General features: G+C 42.8%; 1 protein-coding gene across 6 annotated transcripts in view; it reads right to left on the bottom strand.

Annotated features, from left to right (window-relative positions):
* Positions 1 to 8919: 8919 nt before the first annotated feature.
* Positions 8920 to 25595, bottom strand: part of LOC144491415 (AMMECR1-like protein) — a 66843-nt gene continuing 50167 nt past the window's right edge. For 5 of the 6 annotated variants that reach the window (XM_078209206.1, XM_078209209.1, XM_078209210.1 and 2 more), the window contains 5 exons: positions 22677 to 22787; positions 21609 to 21723; positions 17867 to 17957; positions 17000 to 17096; positions 9727 to 12046 (listed from right to left, as the gene is read on the bottom strand). In XM_078209206.1, the coding sequence (XP_078065332.1) occupies positions 11935 to 12046; positions 17000 to 17096; positions 17867 to 17957; positions 21609 to 21723; positions 22677 to 22787 (526 nt within the window). In that variant the 3' untranslated portion in view covers positions 9727 to 11934. Of the gene's footprint in view, positions 12047 to 16999; positions 17097 to 17866; positions 17958 to 21608; positions 21724 to 22676; positions 22788 to 25595 lie in introns of all 6 variants that reach the window. The other variant, XM_078209208.1, reaches the window with a different exon arrangement.

The raw sequence follows: 25595 nt of genomic DNA, 5'->3' as shown, positions 1-25595 counted from the left end.
TCACCATCACCAGATGTCTCAAAGTGCTTTATAGCCAATTAATTATCTTTTTATTTGAAGTGTAGTGACTTTTGTAATGAAGGAAATGCAGGAGCCAGTATGTGCATAGCAAAATCCCGCAAACATCAATGTGATAACGAGCAGATAATTTTATTTATGTTTACTGAGGGATACATATTGGTCAGGATACGGGAATAGCTCTGTTACTCTTCTCTCAAATAGTGCCATGGAATCTTTTACATCCACCCAAGAGGGCAGCCAGGACCTCAGTTTAACATTTCATCCAAAAATGGTACCTCTGACTGTGCAGCACTCCCTCAGTACTGCACTCAAGTGTCAGGCTTGATTTTCATGGATACCCTACAGTGCAGAAAGAGGCCATTTGGCCCATCGAGTCTGCACTGACCACAATCCCACCCAGGCCCTATCCCCATATCCCTACATATTTACCCACTAATCCCTCTAACCTACACATCTCAGGACACTAAGGGGCAATTTTAGCATGGCCAATCAACCTAACCCGCACATCTTTGGACTGTGAGAGGAAACCCGGAGGAAACCCACGCAGACACGAGGAGGATGTGCAAACTCCACACAGACAGTGACCCAAGCCGAGAATCGAACCCAGGTCCCTGGTGCTGTGAAGCAGCAGTGCTAACCACTGTGCTATCGTGCCGCCCATGCTCAAGTCCCAGCATGGGACTTGCAACTGCAAGTTTCTGACTCAGCGATGAGAGTACTACTGAGACCCAAAATTATAAAAAGATCTTTTAAATCGAGTGTAAGCATCCTGGGTGTGAAAATTAATGCTTAGGGCCTTCACATCAGACTTGGAAACATCCTTGAACAGGAGCTTTGTGCATTCTACTGGTCATCTGGCTCCAGCCACATCTCCGTACAGAAAATCCTTGATTATGGGGAATAACTACACCTTATCATTCCATTCAAAGCATAAAGCTGAGATCAAACAGTACAAGATCTCTTCCCTCGGTGGAATCCAAGATGGGTCAGGACTAAGATGGTCAAAAAAGTCGCTCAAGTGATCAGTGGGAAATACTACACCTGCCTTGTCAATGATTTCCACACCAGCAAGAGAGTCTGCAAGAAGATTTCCATCATCCCCAGCAAGAAACTCTAAGATCACAAGATCAAGTTCTGTAGATAGCTCAGTGAAGAAGTGCATTATATGAATATGGTACTGAGGCACAAGCATCTGATTAGACCAACGTTCGGTTAGCAGGACAGCAATGCAAAAGATACAACTGGTCCACATGTTCCTTGGCTAGGAATGTGTGGAGGAAGTAATATGCAATTGGAATTCCTAGTCCCAATCGCTATCTTATGAACACAAGCATCAAGTTCCATGTAGCACCTAGAATAGGACAACACACACATGCACACAGAGCTGTGAAAGTGGAATACAAAATACAACTATCAGTTTAGCTAAGTAGAATAGGGGAGACAAGTGTATGCGGTGCGGCACAGGACAGTATGAGTTCATTGGCAATAAAAATATCAAAGATATTTGCTTCCTGTGTATTCCCCTGTAATAAGGCAGGTAAATCCCAGGAAAGAAATATCAAAGGAGCCTGATGGAGGCACTCCAACTGAAGCTTACAAAAAGTCTGAAAACTTGAGCACTGAAAACAGATTAAAGAAACGTTCCATTTTGATCAAGGCAGGGTGATATAATTCAGCATCAGATCAGATGCAGGAGTCAGAACATTGACTAAACAAGAGTCAGGGGAATGAATAGCCAAGATTAGAGGTAAGGCAATTCTACAATAACTTACCTGGAGGTGACTGTAAAATCCACCTGTCAGAATTGCTGTGTATAACTCACACATATACAAGACCTGAGCTAACTACCAATGCTCAGATGCATCTCTCTCAAGCTGCTAGTTATTTGTGCTCCGTATATACCAATCCAACTCCAGAAATACATATTACAAAGGCAAGTAGAGACATGGAAGAAGAGTCGTGAACACCATCGGGGTCATCACACTATTCCCAAAGAGACATCAGATGACCTCTTTGAGCAAACACTTGCATGGATATGGAGTTTTAATACAATGTCCCAAGATGCTTCATTGTAAACATTATGAAACAAAATATGACACTGTGCCGCTTAAGATGATGTGAGGTCAGATGGTCAAAAACTTTGTCAAAGAGATAGGTTTCAATGAGGAGGAAAATGATGGAAAGAGGAAGAGAGGTATAGGCGAGGAACTTCCAGAAATTGTGGTCCAGGCATCTAAAGGCATGGACCCAATGGTGGAGTGAATAAAATCAAGGATGCTGAAGGGGCTAGAATTAAATAATTGCAGATATCTTGAAGGGTTGTAGGGCTGGAGATTAGAGATAGGAAGGGTTGAGGGCATGGAAGGGTATGGGAACAAGGATGAAAGTTTTAAAAATCCATATGTTGCTTGACCAGCAGTCAATGTAGGTCAGCAAGAGCACAGGAGTGATGGGTGAACAAGACTTGGTGAGATGTAGGACACAGGCAGCTGAGATTTGGATGACCTCAAGTTTAGAGAGTAGAATGTGAAGACTCGGGTGATTTTACAGAGGTGGAAAAAATGACAGCGCAAATGTGTGGTCTGAGGTTCATGTCAGAGTCAAGTATGACACCATGGTTGCAAATAGATTACTTTGAGACTGAACAGACAGAGGGGGATGGATTCAGTAGCAATGAAACACAGTTGGAGGGGGGGGACCAAAAACAATGGCTTCCGACTTCCCAATATTTAATTAGAGGTCGTGTTTCCTCATCCAGTAATTTAGCAATAGTGAAGCTAGAGCTGGGCATCAATGTACACATCAAAACTAACACTGTGCTTTTGGATGATGCCAACAAGGGGCAATGTGTAGATCAGAAATAGGAGGGAGCCAAGCATAATTCCTTGGGGGAGACTGGAAGTAGTGGGAGCCAAAAGAGAAGCTATTGCAAATGATACTCTGGATGTGGTTAGATAAAAAAAAGAATTGGAGGAGGAAGGAGTCATCAACTGCATCAAAGACTAGTCGAGAATGATGAGAAGAGAATCTTCTGGGAACCAGTCAAAATCGAGAGAGCAGACGTGATGCATGCTTCCAGGTCCACTGCCAGAACAGCGCATCACAGTTAAAATTCCTGCCAGGATGTCATTTATGACTTTGATAAGAGCCATTTTGGTGCTGTGGCAGAGGTGGGGACCCAATGGGAAGGATTCAAGTATTGAATTCCAGAAAAGATGGGCATTGTTTTGGGAGGTGACACATTCAAGTACTTTGAAAGGAAGGGAGGTTAGAGATTGGGGCAGTAGTGTGCAAGGATTGTACGATTAAGAGTTGTGCATTTTTCAGGAGAGGGATACTAATGGTAGATACAAAAGAGAGAGGGGGAAAAACAGAAGACAAAAGTTGGTCAGCTGTGTGGCCTTGACCTACAGTATTAACTTCCCCTGTTGACCAGCAGAAGATGCAGGAACAAAGCACAACACTGTGTGATGGATGATTTGACATCCAACAGGGGAATAAACATCACTGACATCTGCAATGTGTCTCCCTTCCACCACCCCCGCCTCCCCACCCACCCCACTCCCCTGGCCTCATTCAAACAGGGTGCTCTACACTTGCACAAATCTCCAGGTATGGCAATGCACAAGAGGAATTAGAACAGCTGAATGATAGAGCAGGAGTGATAGTTCATAGAATCATAACAGTGCAGAAGGAAGCCGTTTGGCTCATTGAGTCTGCACCAACTCTCTGACAGAGCATCCCACCCAGATCTTATTCTGTATCCCCACATATTTACCCCACTAATCCTAACCTCCACATCTTCGGACACTAAGGGGCAATTTAGCATGGCCAATCCACCTAACCTGCACATCTTTGGACTGTGGAAGGAAACTGGAGGACCTGGAGAAAAAACACGTAGACACAGGGAGAAGGTGCAGAATGTGCACAGATAGTCACCCAAGGCCAGAATTGAACTCAGGTCGCTGATACTGTGAAGAAGCAGTGCTAACTTGCCAATAGTCCTGTGCCAACATGTTAGGAAAGGTATAATAGTCTGAAACTCTGAAAGGATCACCCTGGTACTGACACTGGGGGGGCGATCAGGGTCTGCTATAACTGCAGTCAGTGGGCCTTGGTCATCATAGGAAGGTGTGGGACAGAACCAGCAACTGGCTGGTGGCACAGTGCTAATGTCACTAAACAAGTAAACCAGAGGCCCAGGCTAACGAATCTGGGGACACGAGTTCAAATCATCATAGCAGGTGGCGGAATTTAAATTCAATTAATAAATCTGGAATATAAAGCTAGTCTCAGTAATGGGTGGCCATGAAACTATCATTGATCCTCATAAAAACCCATTTGGCTCACTAATGCCCCTTTAGGAGAGGAAATCTACCATACTTACTCAATCAGGCCTACATGTGACTCCAGATCCAACTATTCACTGAAATGTTCTGCTCCAGGGCAATTAGGGATGGACAATAAACGCTGGCTTTGCCAGTGACACTCACATCCCAGCAAAGAATGTAGGAAAACAAACCACTATTACTTCTACTCGTTGATTCTCAAGAAGGTACGGAGGAGATTTACAAAGATGTCTTCAAAAATGGAGAACTTTAGCTATGAGAAAAGATTCAATGTTTTCTTTGGAACAGAGGGGAGATTGAATTAAGTTGTAGAATTGAAACCTTGGTAGTGGACAGAAAGGACCCGTTTCCCTTAGCAGAGAGATCACCAACCAGAAGACATAGATTTAAAGCATTTAAATTTATTTGAAGAGGATTAGAGGGAAGTTGAGAGAATGGTTTTCACTCAGAGGGTGAAAGGGTCATAGTGGGAGAAATCCTCATCTCATTTGTGCACTTGAACTGCTGTCCCTTACAGGGTTATGGACCAAGAGCTGACAAGTGGATAGCTCTTTTTCTATAGAGACACAAGGGACCAAATGGCCTCCTTCTGAACATTAAATTTTCTGTTTCTTAATAAAGAGGAAGGGCAAAGATAGACCGCACACATAGTCGAAGAATAGGTTAATCTAATGTTACTACTTGAACATGTTAGGATGCCAAGTGCATAGACACTGGAAAATAGCAATAATATTTCTCAGTACACTGAAAGTTGTGCGAGACATGTTTAATTGATATGTAACCCCATTTCCTAAATAAACCCAAAAAGTAACACATTACAATTTACAATTGGTACTTGCCCATCACAAAGTCATTGTTGCAGATGACTCTGTCATCCTCACTTGCCTTCCTACCTATTTTTGTCATCCGCAAACTTGGCAAGAGTACATTCACTTACCTTGTCCAAGTCACTAATATATATTGTAAATAATTGTGGCCCCAGCACTGATTCCTGTGGCTCCACTAGTTACAGATTGCCACCCTGAAAATGCTCCTCTTATCTCAACTCTCTGTCTTCTATTAGTTAGCCAATCTCTATCCATGCTAATATATTACCCCCTACCTTAGCAATCTTATTTGAAAAGGCCAGTATTGGCCCTTACAAAACAGGGCACTTAATAGTTGAGTGCTTCAAAAGAAGTAAAATACAAATTTTCTCCCATTAATGTGACTTCAAGTTGTGGTTTAACAATCTCTTTCTCACTCTTACTCTCACACATGAATTGAACCAAAGCATATGTGGATTGTAGAACAGACTCATCCCAGTAGTGAACAATTTAGACCAGCAATTCACAATTTCCTAGTTAAACTTCCCAGTGACAGTAGAATAAGAGCAATAGAGATTGGGGGGGTGAGGGGGGCAAAAGATTTGCGGAACAAAGAAAGACAGAAAGCAAATGAAATTCATTGGTAACTGTATCCACGTGAGCTTAAAAAAGGGCATCACAAATAGACGGAACTAGCAGAGAGTAAGAAAGGTATGCAGAAATAATAGCAGACTTATTTCTTTTCAACATCTCAACAACTTGCAATTTAAAAAGAAAAATCAGCGTGGCAGGAGTGTACAGAGGCTCCATAGTAGGACTTGACAGTGCACTCTTCAATTCTGGCTGCTCACAAAACACACAGTGATAATACTAAGTTCAGAGTCTGAAGGGAATGAGCTACCAAGAGAAGGCTAAAGAAATTGGTGCCGCTGAAGATCCATCGACAAAGAGTCGTGTTGTTTTGGATCTAGAATTCAGGGACAACATTTTTAAAAAGGGCTGTATATATTAGCAACAAGATGGACACGGGAAGTTCCAAAGACCTTAACTCAAATAGCAGATGTCTTTCCGAAAAAAATGGACAGGGGAATGTCACGTCTTTAATTGCTAATACCACAGTGCAATTTCAACATAACTATTGATGTTTTAAATGAAATTTCAACACAACTATTCATGTGTTTAAGTTACAACTCTATTTTCCTTTTAAGCATTTCAACAATTCCTCAATAATGACAGTACTTAACATTTAAACTAATCTCTTAACTACTTATTGCTTAACTGGTGCTTGCATTTCCAGATGTATCATCCCCCTCTCCTGAGTCAGAGAGGACAGAACACAGGTTCAGCATTTTCAGTAACACCAGCTGTCCACTGTACTGCAAACACCAGGAATTTAAACCAATTAAACAATCCACTTCTCTGTCAAACAGATATTAGTTTATTATAAAAGTACAACTTAACCTCTTCAAAATAGAAAGTTAGCCCTGTCCAAGTAATGTTTTTCCTATCTGCCTATCTTTAACACATCAAAAGAATGCAGATGGGCCAGGGCGCAAGGGGGAGAAGAGGGGGCAGGGGCAGGGCTGGCCCGGGGCCGGGGCGGGGGAGAGGCCAGGGCGGGGCCGGCCTGGGGCCGGGGGGGCAAGGGCGAGGCCGGGGTGGGGGAGGGTCCGCCCCGGGAGGGGTGGGGGTGGGGGAGGGTCTGCCCCGGGAGGGACGGGGCAACCGGGAAGGGTCCGCCCCGGGAGGGGAGGGGCAAACGGGAAGGGTCCGCCCCGGGAGGGGCAACCGGGAAGGGGGGCGGGGGGGGGGGGGCAAACCGGGAAGGGTCCGCCCTGGGGGAGGAGGGGCAACCGGGAAGGGGGGGGGCAACCGGGAAGGGTCTGCCCCGGGGGGGAGGGGCAACCGGGAAGGGTCCGCCCCGGGGGGGAGGGAGGGACAACCGGGAATGGGGGAGGAGGAGGGGTGACCGGGAAGGGGGGGGGGAGGAGGAGGGGCAACCGGGAAGAGGGGGGGGGGGGAGAGGGGCAACCCGGGGAGGGGGGAGGAGGGGCAACCAGGAAGGGGGGAGGAGGGGCAACCAGGAAGGGGGGAGGAGGGGCAACCAGGAAGGGGGGAGGAGGGGTAGAGGCCGCAGGAGGGGTGGTGTGAGGGATAGGAAGGGATAGAATATCCTTAGGAAGGATATATTGGCCTTGGAGGGTGTGCAGCATAGCTTTACAAGAATGATCCCTGGACTTCAGGTGTTTAGCTATGAGGAGTGATTATACAAATCAGACCTGTTTTCTCTGGAATTTAGGTGATGGGGTGATCCAATCGAAATTTCCAAGATATTTACAGGAAAACAAGGGTAGATAAGGATAAACTATTCCTACTGGTTGGGGGTTCTAGAACTGATGTGGAGATGCCGGCGTTGGACTGGGGTAAACACAGTAAGAAGTTTAACAACACCAGGTTAAAGTCCAACAGGTTTATTTGGTAGCAAAAGGTGGCTTTTGCTACCAAATAAACCTGTTGGACTTTAACCTGGTGTTGTTAAACTTCTTACTGTGATTCTAGAACTAGCAGGCATGGTGCAAAAATCAGGGCCAGACCATTCAGGAGAAATGTTCGGAAGCACTTCCACACACAAAAAGTGGTAGAGGTTTGGAATTCTCTTCCGAAAACGGCTGTTGATGTTAGATCAGTTGCTAGGGGTTTTTCACAGTAGCTTCATTGCAGTGTGAATGTCAGCCTACTTGTGACTAATAAATGAACTTTACTTTAACTATCTTCAGATCTGAGATAGATCAATTTTGTGAAGCAAAGGTATTAAGGGATATGGGTCAAAGACTTGGGGGGGGGGGGGGGGGGGGGGGGCAGGAGGATGGGATGGGGGGGCCTCCTGGCTGGAGTTAGGCCACAGATCAGCCATGATCTCATTAAATGGGCTTAATGGCCTCCTCCTGTTCCTATGGGGATAAACGAGAGAATGAACAGGAGACACTTCTGACTAGCGAGGGAATGTGAAAAAGCAGTGGGAGATAAAGGTAAGGAGTGGGGAAAGCAGGGAAGCACAGGAACACACACAAAGTGGGATCAAGTGCTGGGGAGAATAGAGGCAGGAAAAGGAGAAAGGAAAGGAAGGGAAGTAAGGGGTAAATATGTGGAGGAAAGGAGAAAAGAGATTGTGAAGAAGTTGAGGGAGTTGAGAGGAAATAGAGAAGCGAAACAAGATAAATGGAGATTAAAAAGAAAACAAGTATTAGAAATGCAGAACAGATCTCTATGTAATTAATTTGCAATATGGAACATTTTGATCGAGCCATTTTCACTGCCTGCAATGTCAGAGACAGCTCTGCATATTTCACCTGCAGACACTACCTTGTCTCCCACTGTCAGTCGGATTTTGATAGTTAAAAAAAGCTAACAAGATGCAAGTTCTTACCTTTTTGGACAGGCTTTTAAATCACATCCTTCCTGCTTTAGGTGACTTCATGAACATTAAGTGCTTTCGACCATCTGCACAGTTGGTGCTTGATCCTCTGCCAAAAAGGCAGCCACTGCACTAAAGTGCAGTATAAAGCAGCCCAAAGTGGTTTCCTGCGAAGCAGACACTTTGCAACAACTGTGTGTACTCATGGTGGTTAATAGTTGCACAACGATGCACATAGAGATTTAAGACCTCGGTGCAAAGTTACATTGAAAGATTAACTGAGTAAAACCGTGGCAGATATTCAGAGTGGGAAAGTGTGAGGTCATCCATTTTGGAACAAAGATAATCAGATCAGAGGATTTTCTAAATAGCGGAAAGCTAGAAACTATGGAAGAGTGATTTAGGGGGCATATATCAAAACCATTAAAATCCTACGGACAATGCTATAGTTGCAGAGCTCCAGTTAGACTTCAAGCGAAGTCGTGTATTCAAATCTGAGCACCACAGTTCAGCAAGAATACACTGGCCTGGGAGGAGCTGCAGTACAAAACCACGCCAAAGCTTAAAGGGTTAAATGGGGGCATGTTGCATAGACTAGGCTCATGTTCCCGGGCTGTGTAGAATAGAGGGATTAGCAGGGTAAATGTATGGGATTGTGGGAATAGGGCCTGGGGTGGGGTTGTTGTCAGTGCAGACTAGATGGGCCAAATGGCCTCCTTCTGCACTGTAGGGTTTCTATGATTCTATGTTCTCTTGAATAATGAAAATTGAGGGGTGATCGAATCAAGGTGTTTAAGGTGATTAAAGGCTTGGTTAAGATCAATCTCCACTGTTGGAGCAGTACTGAATAAAGGGGATACACAACTTTAAAATTAGAGCGAGACAATTTAGAGGTGATGCCAGGGAGCACTTTATCACAAAGGATGGTGGAAAACGGGAACGTTTCCTTCCCCTTGCCCCAAAAAAAAAAATTGTTCAGGCTGGTAGTGTAAGTTGAAATTTTCAAATCTAAGATGGATAGATATTTTTGTTAGGTAACGATATCAAGAGATAAGAAAACCAAGGCAGGTAAATAGAGTTAAGCTATAGAGCAGCCACAATCTAAATGAACATGGAACAGCCTTGAGCAGCTGAATGGCCTCCTCTTGTTCCTAAATCGATTGGAGGTGGTATATGGAATCAAAAATCCCTGATTTCCGGTAGGGTATTCCTAACTGCCAGCTGACAGGAACACACATCTTTCAATTAAATTGTCAGACTGATAATACATCATATTCTGTCTGGCGTTCTATTGAGTAACTACTTACCCACTGACACAGCCATTCCATCAATGGAGCTGTCATGTTAATAAGTGTTTGTTATGTCAGTCTCCCTTGTCCTCTCTTTCTCCGATTGATGTCTCTGACCATATTGTCAACACACAATATTACTGACCTGACTCTACTCACTCAACCCCAGCTGACCTACTTGGGATTTTGAGCTGGAACAATTAATCAGCTTCCACCCAGAATTCATAGGAGTGATGTTTGAATCAATTACTGACCAGTCGGAGTGAAAGATGGGGCTAAAGTTGACCACATTGACTGCACTAAAATATTGTGCAGCAGAGATTTTGTGGTCAATTGGTCATGATTTTCTTTATGGACATTAAGTGAAGAAGTTACAAATAATATTTTACTTGCATCTGTGTCAGATAAGATAAAGAGCTGACTCATTTCTAGGCAAATTTAAGGTGACAATATGATTAATTGTGGGTTATTTTAGCATTAAAAGAACACAGCCATTGAAATAATACCCTTAATAGTTATCAGTCATTTAGATTGTTTAAATTTAAGTACGGTAATGGTGGGAATAAGTGATACCAGTTCCTGTATTCTACCCTTCATTTGTTCCACGCGAGCTCAAAGAGAAAACACCCAAAAGCTACTTGATCATATACGTCCTCACTGCCAAACCTGATCTTGTCCTCAACTGTTCACAAAAACATGGGCATTTTCCAGCACGACTCAACCAGATTGTAACCAGCAGTGGGAACTGACTGATTTTCCCCCTTCCCTAGACCTGGGGGTACTGAGGTCAATTATAGGGCACTGAATGGTGATCAGGTCATTCAGCGCAGCCTGCGATTCAAATCTAGGATGCTCTTGTCACTTAGTGCTGCTCCTGGCAGTGTCTTTACCCAATAAGCAATAGGAGGGACTGACTTTGAACATTTAATCAGGACTCTGAATGTGAAAGAGTCCCGAGCTCCACAGTGCTAAACTCAAACGTTAGCACTCAGTGCCTTGTCTACCGGAAAAAGTTTCTGCACTGAGAGCAGGATTATTCCAGAGAGAGCAGGGCTATGAAAAACAGGCATGTAATGTCATACACAGACCAAGAGACACAGATTAAATACAATTCACTTTATCAAAGGGTTTTCATTCACAAAACGTGTACGTTTGGGCTATAGATATACAAGTAGTAAATGAGGCCAAAAAAAAACCTTATTAGATTTTAATGCCCCTCCAATACTGTTCATTAAAAGATAACCGGATTATTGCCAGAGTGACTGCTGGAACTGGGACTGTGCTGTACTCTTGTATAATGTGCAGAGAAATCCAGCATCTACACTTGGTTTTTACTTGACCTGCAGGCATGCAACACGCAATCGCATGCCAAATGGCAGATGGCAATTACGCACAACATGTCGGCTTGAAATCCTGTTATATGCTTCAAGTTAATACTTGTGTCACAGGGGACAGGACTTTGTAAGAAACAAAGGAAAACATTTCTGTTCTGACCCTATTTTCAGTTGCACCTATTGGCAGATCATTGGTATGTGCTGACTGAATAAATTCAAACTCCATTTTTATTACACAGGACTTTGGAATTTTCCCCTATTTTGACCAGCGTTTTGGGGAAATCACGTCGCACATGAAAACCAGTGACCTTGCCATGTGGCTTAGGGAGACACAACTGAAAATAGCAACTAAGTGGAAACGCTGTCCATTGTCAAGAGCCTGAGCACCCTACACACATCAATGGTTTCAGTACTAAAACCCGCAGTTCATATTTGGAGTCCTGCAAGTTACCAAAGTAAGGCAAACATAGGTAAACAAGTATAGAAACAGAAACAAGATTTGATAGAAATCCCTCCCCGTCCCCCAACAATATCCTACTGTTTCACCGCAGCATTCCGTTGCCAAGTCTGTCTGAGGTAGCGCTGACCGAAGGCGTGCTTGGCAACGGAAGCTAGCATCATAAAATAGTGCAGTAGTAAAAGTAACTAGACCAGGAAGTGGAGGCATCACCCCCGATGAGGTCATAGGTGGAGTCCCGTGATTGGTCGTGCAGCCTGTTGTCAGGAGTAATGATTGTAGAGAGGTGGAGCATGGAGGGTGCCATTCTGAAAATAGTGTTGTCGAGAGGCCATGTACTCAGCATAGCTGATTGTTACTTTCTCACTGCGGTACCTGAAGAAAAATAAATGGAAGCACATTAACATGGCTGTTTCTGGTTAGATTCAAACAGACAAGTGACACAATTGAATGTACCTGCTACACCAACCCCCACCCTGCTTTCTGAAAACGTGGACCAATGATGGCAAGCCAATCCAAACCACCTTCCCAAAGAGGCTACTTTCCTGAAGAAGCGAGTGTCAGCAGGGCCCTTTAAAATCAGCACAGCATCCGACTTGATCCCAATCCTGTGAGGAAACGAGTATCCACAAGCGGACTGTAATCAGCAGCAATTACTGATGATTGCCCTCCCCACTCTCCAATCTAACCCAGGATTGTCAGTGTGAATTGTAGTGGTCCAATAGCTGCTCTGACTAAGGAAAGGTAACTCAGCACGAGAGAGAATCAGATATCATTGTCCAACAACTGAGCTATTCAATTATCACTTCCAAGGAAGCACTCCTTTGGGTCAGTGGTGCAATTTTCAAAGTCAGATGTTTCAGGGTTCAAAATCTGCTCCAGGTGCTTCCAGGAAAATACAGACCGGAGCTCGGCTTTTAATTGATGATCCTTCATCATACCGGTTGTGGGAGTTGTTCAATCCTCTCGCCTTATGGGACTAACCCATACTATTAATTACTATAAAGAAGGTTACAACCATTGAAGAAGCTTTCACATTATGTCCTTTTTTAAAATTCTTTCATCGGACGTGGGATGTTGCTGGCTAGATCAGCATTTATTGCCCATCCCTAATTGCCCTTGAGAAGGTGGTGGTGAGCTGCCTTCTTGAACCACTGATGTCCATATGGCATAGGTGAGACTATTTCAGTCAATTAAAGACTATTTAAGCAGCCTGAAAATACATCCACTACTTTTCTATAATGGAAGAATACCTGAAGATTCAAAATGTTGATTAGCTTCAAAGTGAAGTAACCAGATTCAAGTCCCACATTCAATCATTTATCAAGTTAGAATTTTCATCTGCCATCAAGAAACCTCCTTCCTTTGCTATTTCAATTTGCTTCCCAGAATGTCAGCATCTAAAATGATGGATCTTAGGTTGCCATTGTGCAGTTAGATTTGGAACAAATGATATAAACCTGAAAGGTTAACTTGTTCTTCTTTTCAAATATTGACAGACCCCATTGCAGGTCTATTTCCTGCTTTTATTTCATGCCTTTTCCATTTCTGCTTTCACTATTTTTTTTCTTTCTTGCTCCACCCAAGCCCCTGGCCCAGTAAAGGAGAGTACATCTGTCTTTGTGCTAATTATCAACAGCAGACCAGGATGACCTACCAAATCAAATTTCTTTCCATTCATTCTGTAAGGAAGAAAATGGCCATCATTCAGCAATTTCAACTGCTGGCATTGGTAAACACAAAACTCACCATTTAAAGATTTAGTCAATAACCCTATGTCACATTCTTTAACAGCGCAATCAGTTGAGGTAAAGTTTATTTATTAGTCACAAGTAGGCTTACATTAACACTGCAATGAAGTTATTGTGAAAATACCCTAGTCGCCACACTCCGGCATCTGTCCAGGTACACTGGGGGTGAACTTAGCATGGCCAATGGACCTAACCTGCACATCTCTGGACTGTGGGAGGAAACTGGAGCACCCAGAGGAAACCCATGCAGACATGGGGAGAATGTGCAAACTCCACACAGACAGTGACCCAAGCCAGGAATCGAACCCAGGTCCCTGGCGCTGTGAGACAGCAGTGTTAACCATTCTGCTACCATGCCGCCCAAGGTGCAGGGAGTTGCACCTTGCACCTACTCACTGCGTAACAACCTGGTATGTGACATCTTCAATGTAGAAGAAAACATCTCAAGGGATTAAATTTCCTTAACTGAAAAGGCTCAATAAGTAGAGTAGATTTACCATATTATACCTGTTCTGAGGACAATGAAGAGGTAGTTTTACCTGCATGTAATCTATTCTGTACTTTACTTGGCAGTAATACCTGAAGTAGTCCTGTGACTTATTGGTAGAACTTTTCCCTCAGAGTCAAAAGTTTGTGAATTCATGCCCCACTCCAAAGAACTGATCACAATCTAGACTGGCACTTCTTCACTACAGTACCAGGGGAGTACAGTTTTGATCAGAGGTGCTGTGATGTCTGGCTGATCAATTGGGAACCAAGTTGGGGCTTCACTTCAACTTGTCTGGGCTTGTCCCAGCAGTTAGATCCTGGAGGCATGACTGTAAGCATTGCATCTGCATTGCTCTGTATATAGTTGTTACTGTTAATAAATATTCTTTGTTCTTAATAACTGGTGGAACCAAATTACTACAGGTGTAAACTTTGGATGATCTCAAGCTGAGGTCTCATCTGCTCATTGAAGTGGATGTAAAAGATTCCACAACCCCATCCAGTCATTTATCTCATTGTTGCTGATCAAGATCCCACGAACAGCAATGTGGCTGTCGAGTTTCCCTCCACTCTAACAATGACTACAATTCAAAAGTACTTGTTAGTTGTGTTATGCTTTGGAGTGTCCTGAGGTTATGAAATGCAGAGTTATTTTATTAATATAGAAGCTTTACCCTGCAGAAGAAGCTATACCTTGTATCTAGCCCATGATATACTTTCTCTTACGGAATCCTTCCTGAGACAATCTTAAATTGGACCTGGGAATGTTTGAAGCAACATTTTAGGAAGAGTACCTTGCACAACATATTCCAGGGCTCTTCAAACAGCAAAAACATCATAAAATTCTCTGACAGCCAGTGACCCAAACTAAAGAAGAATGACATATACTATATTTAAGAATCCCTGAAAACGGAGAGACCGCTACACATTTGTAACAATCAAAGAAATGTGCGTAAAATAGCTAAAGGAGACTTTCCAATCTACATGTCCACGTTTGGCAAACTCATCTTGTAGTTTGCCTAATATTTCTTTGTAAATAACTTAAATGCAAATAAACTGGTTAGTAATCATAACCTGTACAGTAGTATTTTAACGGAGACATTTTCAGATCTGGATTCAGAGCAAAGAGGGATTCCTTTAGAACTCCAGTGCGCAACATAACAGAAAGGATTCAGCCTTAAGTTCTGCTCCCCAAGGAATATTCTCAGGGAAAACAAGGGCCATTCGTCACTCACAATGAGATTACCTATAACTGTTGAGAGGCAACAATGACTCATAGCCCCAGACTCCAGTTCCTCCAAACCAGTAAAAGGTTAGGGGCATGCATATTCAAAATGGTTTCAGTCGAGGGACAGTGGAGTTGAAACCTATCAATAGATTCCCCCCTAATACCAATCTATCATACCACCTCATGTCTCATAAATTTGTTGAAGGGGTAACCAAGAAAGTAGATGAGGGCAGTGCAGCTGATGTTGTCTACATGGACTTTAGCAAGGCACCGCATGGTAGGTTGTTGCATAAGGTTAAATCTCACGGGATCCAGGGTGAGGTATCTAAATGGATACAAAACTGGCTTCTTGACAGAAGTCAGAGGCTGGTTGTTGAGAGTTGTTTTTCAAACTGGAAGCCTGTGACCAGCGGTGTGCCTCAAAGATCAGTGCTGGGTCCACTGTTATTTGTCATTTATATTAATGATTTGGATGAGAATATAGGGAGCATGGTTAGTAAGTTTGCAAATGACACCAAGATTGGTGGCATAGTGGACAGTGAAGAAAGTCATCTCCAATTGCAACGGGATCAAGATCAATTGGGCCAGTGGGCTGACGACTGGCAGATGGAGTTTAATTTAGACAAATGCGAGGTGATGCATTTTGGTAGATTGAACCAGGGCAGGACTTACTCAGTTAATGGTAGGGTGTTGGGGAGAGTTACAGAACAAAGAGATCTAGGGGTACATGTTCATAGCTCCTTGAAAGTGGAGTCACAGGTGGACAGAGTGGTGAAGAAGGCATTCGGCATGCTTGGTTTCATCGGTCAGAACATTGAATACAGGAGTTGGGACGTCTTGTTGAAGTTGTACAAGACATTGGTAAGGCCACACTTGGAATACTGTGTGCAATTCTGGTCACCCTATTATAGAAAAGATATTATTAAACTAGAAAGAGTGCAGAAAAGATTTACTAGGATGCTAACGGGACTTGATGGATTGAGTTATAAGAAGAGGCTGGATAGACTGGGACATTTTTCTCTGGAGCGTAGGAGGCTGAGGGGTGATCTTATAGAGGTCTATAAAAATAATGAGGGGCACAGATCAGCTAGATAGTCAATATCTTTTCCCAAAGGTAGGGAAGTCTAAAACTAGAAGGCATAGGTTTAACGTGAGAGGGGAGAGATACAAAAGTGTCCAGAGGGGCAATTTTTTCCACACAGAGTGGTGAGTGTCTGGAACAAGCTGCCAGAGGTAGTAGTAGAGGCGGGTACAATTTTGTCTTTTAAAAAGCATTTAGATAGTTACATGGGTACGATGGATATAGAGGGATTGGGCCAAATGCGGGCAATTGGGATTAGTTTAGGGATTTTAAAAACAAAGAGCGGCATGGACAAGTTGGGCCGAAGGGCCTGTTTCCATGCTGTAAACCTCTATGACCTCAAACCCTTCCAAACACGCAGCCCAAACAGCCAATAATCACAATGAGCATCACCCCTGCCAGCATAACTCAAGGAAGCGAGAAGGTCATTTGGCAACTGAAGATTCTCCAGAATTAATCAGAGATAACCATTAAGGTAAGTTTTGCACCTTTAGTTGATGCATGTCAAAACTAAACAAAAACGGGGCTTCACCTCTCTGGAGCTACTGACACCTTACCAGCTTCAAGTCTCTCTGTATAGGTTTGTGTCTCACATGCCTCCAATTTCTCTACACACAGATAATATGTCATCAGTCTTTACACAGATACATTTGTGTTATTGGCCTCCAATCTCTTCATACAGATTATACAGTTTTGAATATAGTTAGAGTAAATATAGTTTTGAATATAGTTATAGTAAAACTATACAGTTTTGAATATAGATTTTCTACATTACTTGCCTGGTGAGTTTGATTGCTTTCCTGAATTCATTTGTGATTGGAGCTTTGTAACCTCCTTTACGCAGAAGAGAGTCTATGGTCTGAATCTGGTCCCAGTCTGCAAAACAAACACATACACAGGTAATGCCAGGGACAAATCTATACCTTAGTATCGGCTAATGCATGCAGTGAGGCTCCAATACTAGCAAGGTCACTAGTATATGGCCACATACACAAGTTGCAGATTAATAAAGCAAAAGGAAAATACATGGGGAAAATGAGATACATATTGTTTGTAATGCTTTACTTTAACTGAATTTACATAAAGCAAGTTGGACAGACTATTAAATAAATGAATTACATATATACATACAATCAAAATAATGAGGTTTCTCAAAAGAGCAGATCTTCTGATCAACAGTAGAATGAGTGTGCCGCCATCGACTGTGATTTAAACTGCCCACTTAACTTTTCACTCTGGAGCCTTTGGACCTCTGGCTGCCAGCTCCAGTTTGAATCTAGCGATGAGTAGTCGGGAGATCAAGTGGCAAAGGGTAGATACAACTGATTCACACCCCCTTAAACGTCTGTCTTCAGTTCACTGACTTGCAGAGATTTTAAATATCCCCGCCATCCATAACACTGCACAGCCTCCTGCTCACCCCCCAAAACAATGCTACCACCTTCCTCTCATCAGACAATTCTCACTCCCTGAACAACGCTTATTCCCCTTTCCTGCTCACAATGGTGTTCAGTTCATGGTGAAATGGTGGTGCGACTCCACTGCAGTTATGTTTCACTACTTGGCCTCCTGATTCTGCCCCTCAATAAACAGATAGAAACAGAGGATGAAAAGAATAGATTTCCCAGGTTGTGGGTCACACCTACCCTGTTCCTTGGCCACTTCTGGCAAGTACGTTGCTGTGCGTTTTGCCCCCTTCTCGTTCACAAACTCTATTCGAATTCCATGTACTCCCACCTAAACACAGATACATCTTTATTACTATGAGAATGCAAAATATATTTCATTTAACACGCCATCACTTGTATGTAAATGTGATCTCTCGTCCAGTGCCAGGTCTACACCAAACTGCTACCTCAGTAACAGAATAGCTTAGCAAGGGATGAAAAGACTGACTGACCGGCCATTACTTTAAACAGTCCAGCTCCTGTCATGGTTGATGTAGAACACAGCCATGCAGACCAGAAAGTCCCTGGTGTATTCCAAGTTTGCTGGTTTCAGATAAGGTACTGGCAACTGCAATATCATTGCCCTCAGCTGCTTACCTCTCAACCTTTTAATAGCAAGGCAACTCAAGAAATGTCTAAATTTAACCCTTTAAACCCTGGTGTCCTCCAGGTGAATTTTTGCAGTATGCATTCCAAAGCCAATATCTTTCCTATGGATCAGTGCCAAAACTGAACCCAGTATACTAGATGTGTACAACTTGGCCTAATCAGGACTCCGTACAACAGAAGCATTATTTCCTCATTCTGGAATTGCAACCATCTTAAGATGAAGGAAAACATTCCATTAGCCTTTTCTGATGACTGTATGATATCTATGCACAGGCCTTTAGTGGTTTGTATACATGGACACCTCAATAAATCCCTTTGTTCCTCTTCAGCTTCTAGTGTTCCAGCACTGAGAATATATTCTGATTTGTCTTTCTCAGATCTAAAGTGGATGACCTCATCCTTTCCACATTAAACTGCATTCACCACACTTTTGTCCATTCACAGAAGGTCCTTCGGCAATTTCTTCTGCACAACTTATGCCTAATTTTGTGTGATCTGCAAATTTGGATATGTAACTTAGACCTGGATCATTAATGTTTCACACGGCAGCCTCATTGACAATCAGGTACAACAGTCCTTCATTGGCTGCTTACACTTAACAGTGAATGGTTTCATTAAAATAAATTGAATTCTTATTTTGAAGTGATTATTGTCCTGACACAATGGACTGTCAGATGGCAAGTCAATGTGGTGCGGACCTATTACCTGCCATCAGAACTAGCCTCCCCACCCTATGCGTCTCATTGTCCAATTTTGCGTACTTTGTGCTGTTGATTGGAATGAAGGAGTCAGTCCTCACACTGCCAGACCTGGCGAGTGTAGCTTGATCAATTACCTCAGTAAGATATTTGAATATGAAGGAATATAATACTGCAATGCTGCATATAGAAAGCACACGGTAGTATAGTGGCTAGCACTGCTGCTTCACAGCTCCAGGGACCTGGGTTCGATTCCCGGCTCGGGTCACTGTCTGTGCGGAGTTTGCACATTCTCCCCGTGTCTGCGTGGGTTTCCTCCGGGCGCTCCGGTTTCCTCCCACAGTCCAAAAATGTGCGGGTTAGGTTGATTGGCCAAGCTAAATTGCCCCTTAGTGTCCCGGGATGCGTAGGTTAGAGGGATTAGCAGGTAAATATATAGGGATACTGGGATAGGGCCTGGGTGGGATTGTTGTCGGTGCAGACTCGATGGGCCGAATGGCCTCTTTCTGTACTGTAGGGTTTCTATGGTTTCTTCACAATGCAATGACGGGATATATCAGAAAGGCTTGGACTATGCACAGAGTGCAACACAATGTTTACTCTTAGAGAATGCAGCTGCGCCACCAAGTGGCTATATTACAACAGAACATTAGCTCTGTCCCCTTTCCTTCTGGCTTCTGAAGGAGAAACACAGACAATTGATAACATGGAAAGTAGGAGGAAGCAGAGAAATGAGTCTCCCCATTAGGCAAGGTGACAATGTGCTGCTATTTCATTTGTTAGATTGCCCATCCTTTTGATTAACCTGCTCACGACCCATTGGCAATATTCACCAACTCTACGAGTAATGTTTGTATTGCCAGTGTATTTAGCCAGTTCAGTAGAGGCTTACACCAAAATGCTAACCTTTCTCACTCGGACGCTACTTCACCTGTGCACCTCAAACATGTTCTGCTTTTGAGATGAACACAGGACCTGACCGAATAAGAAAATGATTGGTGATAGCTGTAAGATTAATAAGCTGATCAGTAAAAAGAAATCATTTTGTTAGAATCATGATCAACAATGAAAAAGAAGGAGCAACGGAGCCAGATTGGACTTATAGAATCGTTGTAATTATTTTTGGAAAGTCAGTGGATTTCATGTTCAAGTGTCTCAAGTGGAATTTGAACTCTCCACTACTCGTTCTGACACAAAAGTCTTACTGCCTGTACATCATTCTGTCAGTGGGGAGGGGCAGCTGACAACCATTCCACTCGAGACCAAATCTTTCTGCAGAAGCTTGTATTAGTCACCATGGGTGAGTGAGTGAGATGAGACAAAAGAATCATTAACAGTATTCACTCTCATAGGAGACTAAAGAAAAAGTTTTCTGAACTTAAACAGGGTAGAGATTAATAAGCAGAAGTTGAGCCTCAATATTGAGATAAACAAGGAGAAGGCATACAGGTGATGAAGGAACACTCCAGATTAATACAGGACCAGGACGAAGTGCCTGGAGTCAGATATGGTGATCAGGAGCCAGTGGGGGGTGATTGGGGTGGGAGGTTGATAATCGAGGAAGGGGAGATAGTAGTAAAAGAAGCTGCATAGATGGTCTTGATGTTGGAGATAAATAAATCGTGTTGATCAGAGAATCTTACTAAGAAGCCTGGCTATTACATTGGGATCCATTATTGTAAGAAACTAACAGACTTAACCTGATCCATGATTGCCCAATTCTCATTGATGTCAACTTTTTTTTCCAGTGTACATCTATAATTTGTACTGCGACAACTCACCAAGATTCCTTGGACAGCACCTTCCAAACTCACAACCTCTACCACTTAGAAGGACAAGGGCAACAAATACCACCACCTGCAAGTTTCCCTCCAAGTCATCAATCATCCTGGCTGGGGATTATATTGCTGTTCCTTCACTGTGGCTTGGTCAAAAATCCTGGAACTCCCTTCCTAACAGCACTGTGGGTCTTCCTACACCAGGAGACTGCAGTAGTTCAAGAAGGCGGCACACCACTACTTCTCAAGGCAGTTAGGGATGGGCAATAAATGCTGGCCTAGCCAGCGACGCCCACATCCCATGAACGAATATTTAAAAAAACACAGCATTCTGATTCAGAGGCAAGAATGCTGCCAATTGAGCCTTTGCTGACACAGCTGATTAAACATCAGCAATTGCCTGGAGTCAGAAACAGTTAAATAGAATGTGGCCCCAACGGCAGAGTTGCACACCATAAGGGACCTGAAAGGGTGGGTGTAGATTTCCTACTGGTTTGATTTACAGGAACAGTGATGGGCTTCCATGCATCAAGAAACAACACCATTAAACGGCCCTGCTACAGTATGCACGGAAGGATATCAGGTAACAACACGGTCCAGTTCTGCTGTAATAAAACCCCCTACCTCCCCGGGCAACACACATTATCCAGACTTGAATGTTTCAGATACCAGAAAGCAGCCTGCATTGCAGGGCAACATATTCTAGAACAACTCAGCACCTTTGGGAGATGAAGGGAGAGCGCAGGAGAAAAATGTACCAAAAACACTTCCCATTTAATTTTTTTTAAAAGGATTACCCCAGCCCCCACCTCATCTTCCTGTGGTGACAGTAAATGTGAACTGGAATTCCATTACCTCCCAGTCCAGGTAATCACTGGCATCCTCGAAATTAGTGAGCAGCGAAACAGAGCAGAAGAGTTTGGGAAGTTCCTCACGAGTCAGCGGGGGGAAGCGGCTGTCCTTAAGAGCACTGTGAGCAGAGAAAGATAAGATTAGGCTGGATATTTTGTGATATTGATAGACCACTACGCATGAAGGAGAAGCTGAGAATCTGGGTAATGATGATTTGTGGGATCTGTTATAATCCAGAAAGATAGTTGATGAAGGATAGAACTGGAGCCAACCTTTACACATGTTTTCATTTATTTGCAGATACACATTAATCCAACAATCATAGTTTCAGCCTGTGTTTATTTATGGGGCTCAAGTGAATCACCAGCGAATGTCCCCCACCATCTGCATACAATTAAACTAAATTAGCAGACAGACAATCAACAGGTGGAGGTTGTTGGTTAAATCAAAAGTCAGGAATTTGTTTCTTTCAGAGCATTAGAAAGTGTCTATTATGCTACCACACCCCCGCCCTCATCAAAATCATAAACTACAAAGGTTATTTCTCCAGTCAACCCTCGCTGCCATCTCACCAAACCAAAGAGCATGCTGGTTTTCCCTCCTTCAGCTGGAGACCTGTCTTTTCAGTCAGGCCCTATACAATTCCACTGCCCTCCCCAAACATTAGGAGCTGCAGGTCACCCAGTAAGGAGCTACACAGCTTTTCACCCCCTATTCCATTCAGGGGTACTCGGGTTACCCCCAGTACCAATCACTGCGTAGGTCATCTCATGCTCTCAGTCTGCAGCCTGACCAATTGTTACACATTACAAAGTCTGCCTATCACTATGTGACAATCAGCAGATGTGGAGACTTCCAGAATTTCCATTAATAGTGGCTCCAATACCACGACATGCATAAAATAAACCACTATCCAACCTCTGCAGCATAGGCTTTCAGCCCAACTCGGCTCTGCTAGTTATATCAATGAGAAGTTGAGAGGCTGGGGAGCGCATTTTCACATTGGCAAGGCAATCCTTTTGTCCTCATCTTGGATTTTTATCATTACTTGGAGAACTTAAGTGTTCTTACCTGGTAAGTGTGTATTCCCTGAGTCCTGAATGGAGGTTCATGGCAGAGAAGGTCCCAATGCAGCCTCGCAGGCGTTTATCTCGGCCCATCTTCCACGTTACAAACAAAGGGCTAGAAAACACAAAGCCATTCATTCCTACAGAATAGAATCAGGTCGTATGGATTGCACAGAACACAAACACCTGACACGAGACTCTGCTGTACACATTAATCTACAGGAAGCCCAGTGCCTCGAATATTGGAGGGTGGCTGTGATCCCTTGGGAATTCTGATGTTTGCCCAGTAAAGTAGTTATTCTGACATTAGACGTATGCCTCAAATATCCTGCAAAGAGCTCAGAGAATTTCAGTTATTTAGGGAATAATTCTGTATTCCTCAAAAATAAGGATTATACCTTCATATCAGATATCTGGGAATAGTAAAATAACTCAGAATATTCTTAAGTAATCCCTGCAGCCACTATATCGTGTGGACAATATGTGCTATGAATATTCTGGTACTGCAGGTATTTGGATATAATCTGGAATATGCATATTCAGGCGCTACATCTTCAGGGTGTAACCTGAGACTAAACGCATTCTGGCACTATGAATATTCATAGAATCATTCAGGTACAATCCAGTACTGGACAGACACTGATACAACAAATATTCAGGTGGTGATCTGGTACTGCAGCTATTCTGATGCTACGGGATCTTTGGGCAGAATCTTGGATTATAGATATACAAATGGTACAATGCAGATTCTGTAACCACACATATTCTGACTGTACAGATATTGAGGATATAATCTACTACTACAGATATTCTGCATGTAATCTGGTGCTACAGTTATTCTACAACAATGCTCAGTAGGACGACAATCTAAAATGACATGCATACCCAGAGATAATTCGGCAATGATGATATTTCTGATTTCTAGTTCAATCTCCCAGATTATATGCAATGCCTCTAGGTATTCTGGAATTACTCATATACGTCTAGCACGTGGAGAACACCGTTACCTCAGATACTGTAGAATTAGTTCCAAACCCAAGATAAATCGGCAATTGACCAGTACCTAAAATATTATGGAGTTAGCAATTATCCCAAATATTCTACAAGGAAACCCATATTCCAGACATTCCAGGATTGCCTTGTATCACAAATACTATTGAATTGGCTCCAGATATTCCAGAAGCAGCAATTACTCTATTAATTGCTCCAAATATTCCAGACGCAGCCTTGTGGCACAGATATTTCAGTGAATTATACCATAGATTATCATAGGGTAGCCTGGATAATGCTGCACTTCAAATAACCTGGGGAGTGCAATTAGCACCACCCTTCCAACATTCCAGAATTGGTTCATGCCCACCTTGTCTGACATTAGTACTCCAGATATCCTGGAATTAGACCCACACCTCAAATACAAACGGGAATTATTATATCTCACGCTGTGCAATATAGTTGCAGATATACTGGGATGCATTTTGTGTCTCAGTTTTTCTAAAATTAAGCCCACTGATCAACACTGTTTCCTTTAAAATTTAGTTTCTGTCAGTGGTCCACTTTTGCCAGTCAAGTATGCAATACCGTTCGAATTTTCTTTTGCAGTGGCAAATGCATTATTTCATCCCATAATAAGGCCTGCGCAGTACCTTTCAGCTGTTGTGCAGCCATACACCAGTGCAGCTTAGCAGGTAATATTGATCAGTTATTCTGGAGTTAAATCCACTGAATAGATATTCTAGAATTAGTTCCAGCATTTGGATATTCAGAAATTGGTTAATTATTCAGAAATTCTGTAAATTACCCCTAGGGCCAGATAATCTGGAGTTAGCTATATATCCCAAATATTCAACAAATCGTTACATCCAATATAAATAATCGTTTGGTAGTACAGAACTAGAGTATTACTGAAAAAACAAGATATATTTTGTCAAAACTTTGTCTTGCCCTCATCAGGACAATCGCAAGAACACCAATAACAGAGGAAACAACAATGTTATACTGCATGAGAAGAGAATACCAGTTGGTCGAGAAGTGGATCCTGATTGGTAGAGGTGCTATCATGCAGAATTTTCCAAGGGTAATCTATTATCGGAGATATTCCATATTTATATTCTTATAAATACAAATATTTGTATAAATATACAGGGCCTGAACCCATATAAGTCAGAAAGGGTACTAATGGCAAGATTCCTTCCCTAAAGAACATTAGTGAGTCAGGTGGGATTTTACAACAATCCAACAGCTCATTGTCACTTTTCCCAAGTTTTCAATTTCCAAATTTGCATAGGGTGCATGTGTGTGCGTGTCTTTTAATCATCCACACCCGACCTTGTTTCACAAGTGATTATTAGGCAGTGTGGGAAGCCAACTGTTTGATTATGTTTTTCCTTTATAATTTTTATAACATTTTCTACAGTGTAATAGTATTAAAACTTTCTCATGGGATAAATCCTGCTGAGTAAATCATGCTGAGGTTTCACTTGTGCTGGAGCATGTTACAAGGTTACAACATGCCGAGATGTGTTGTGCACATTCCCAGCTTGTGATCAGCTAGCCTTGGCAGAGACCACTATCTCGTGAACAATGCATGATCAGAAATCAGAACCAATTAGTGTTAGTTACCTCTGCAGATGCGGTTAATTAACCAGTGACTGTGAATGGGTGTGCTCTATGATAAAGTATAATACTTGTAAGAGAGAGAACAATAGAGCAGTTTGTGAACATCTTTTAAGAGACAGAGAAGGAATTCCTAATAAACTGATACACAAGTGCAGGTCAGTGGGACTAGGCATAAAATGGTTCGGCACAGACAAGAAGGGCCAAAAGGCCTGTTTCTGAGCTGTAATTTTCTATGGTTCTATGCCAGACCACGAGGTGTCAGCAAATTCTTGACTCTAACAGCAGCCTTCAAAATGTTTGGAGAAGT

The sequence above is a fragment of the Mustelus asterias genome, chromosome 3 (genome assembly GCF_964213995.1).
Source record: "Mustelus asterias chromosome 3, sMusAst1.hap1.1, whole genome shotgun sequence".
NCBI lineage: Eukaryota > Metazoa > Chordata > Chondrichthyes > Carcharhiniformes > Triakidae > Mustelus > Mustelus asterias.
This window is presented reverse-complemented; position numbering and strand designations above follow the sequence as displayed.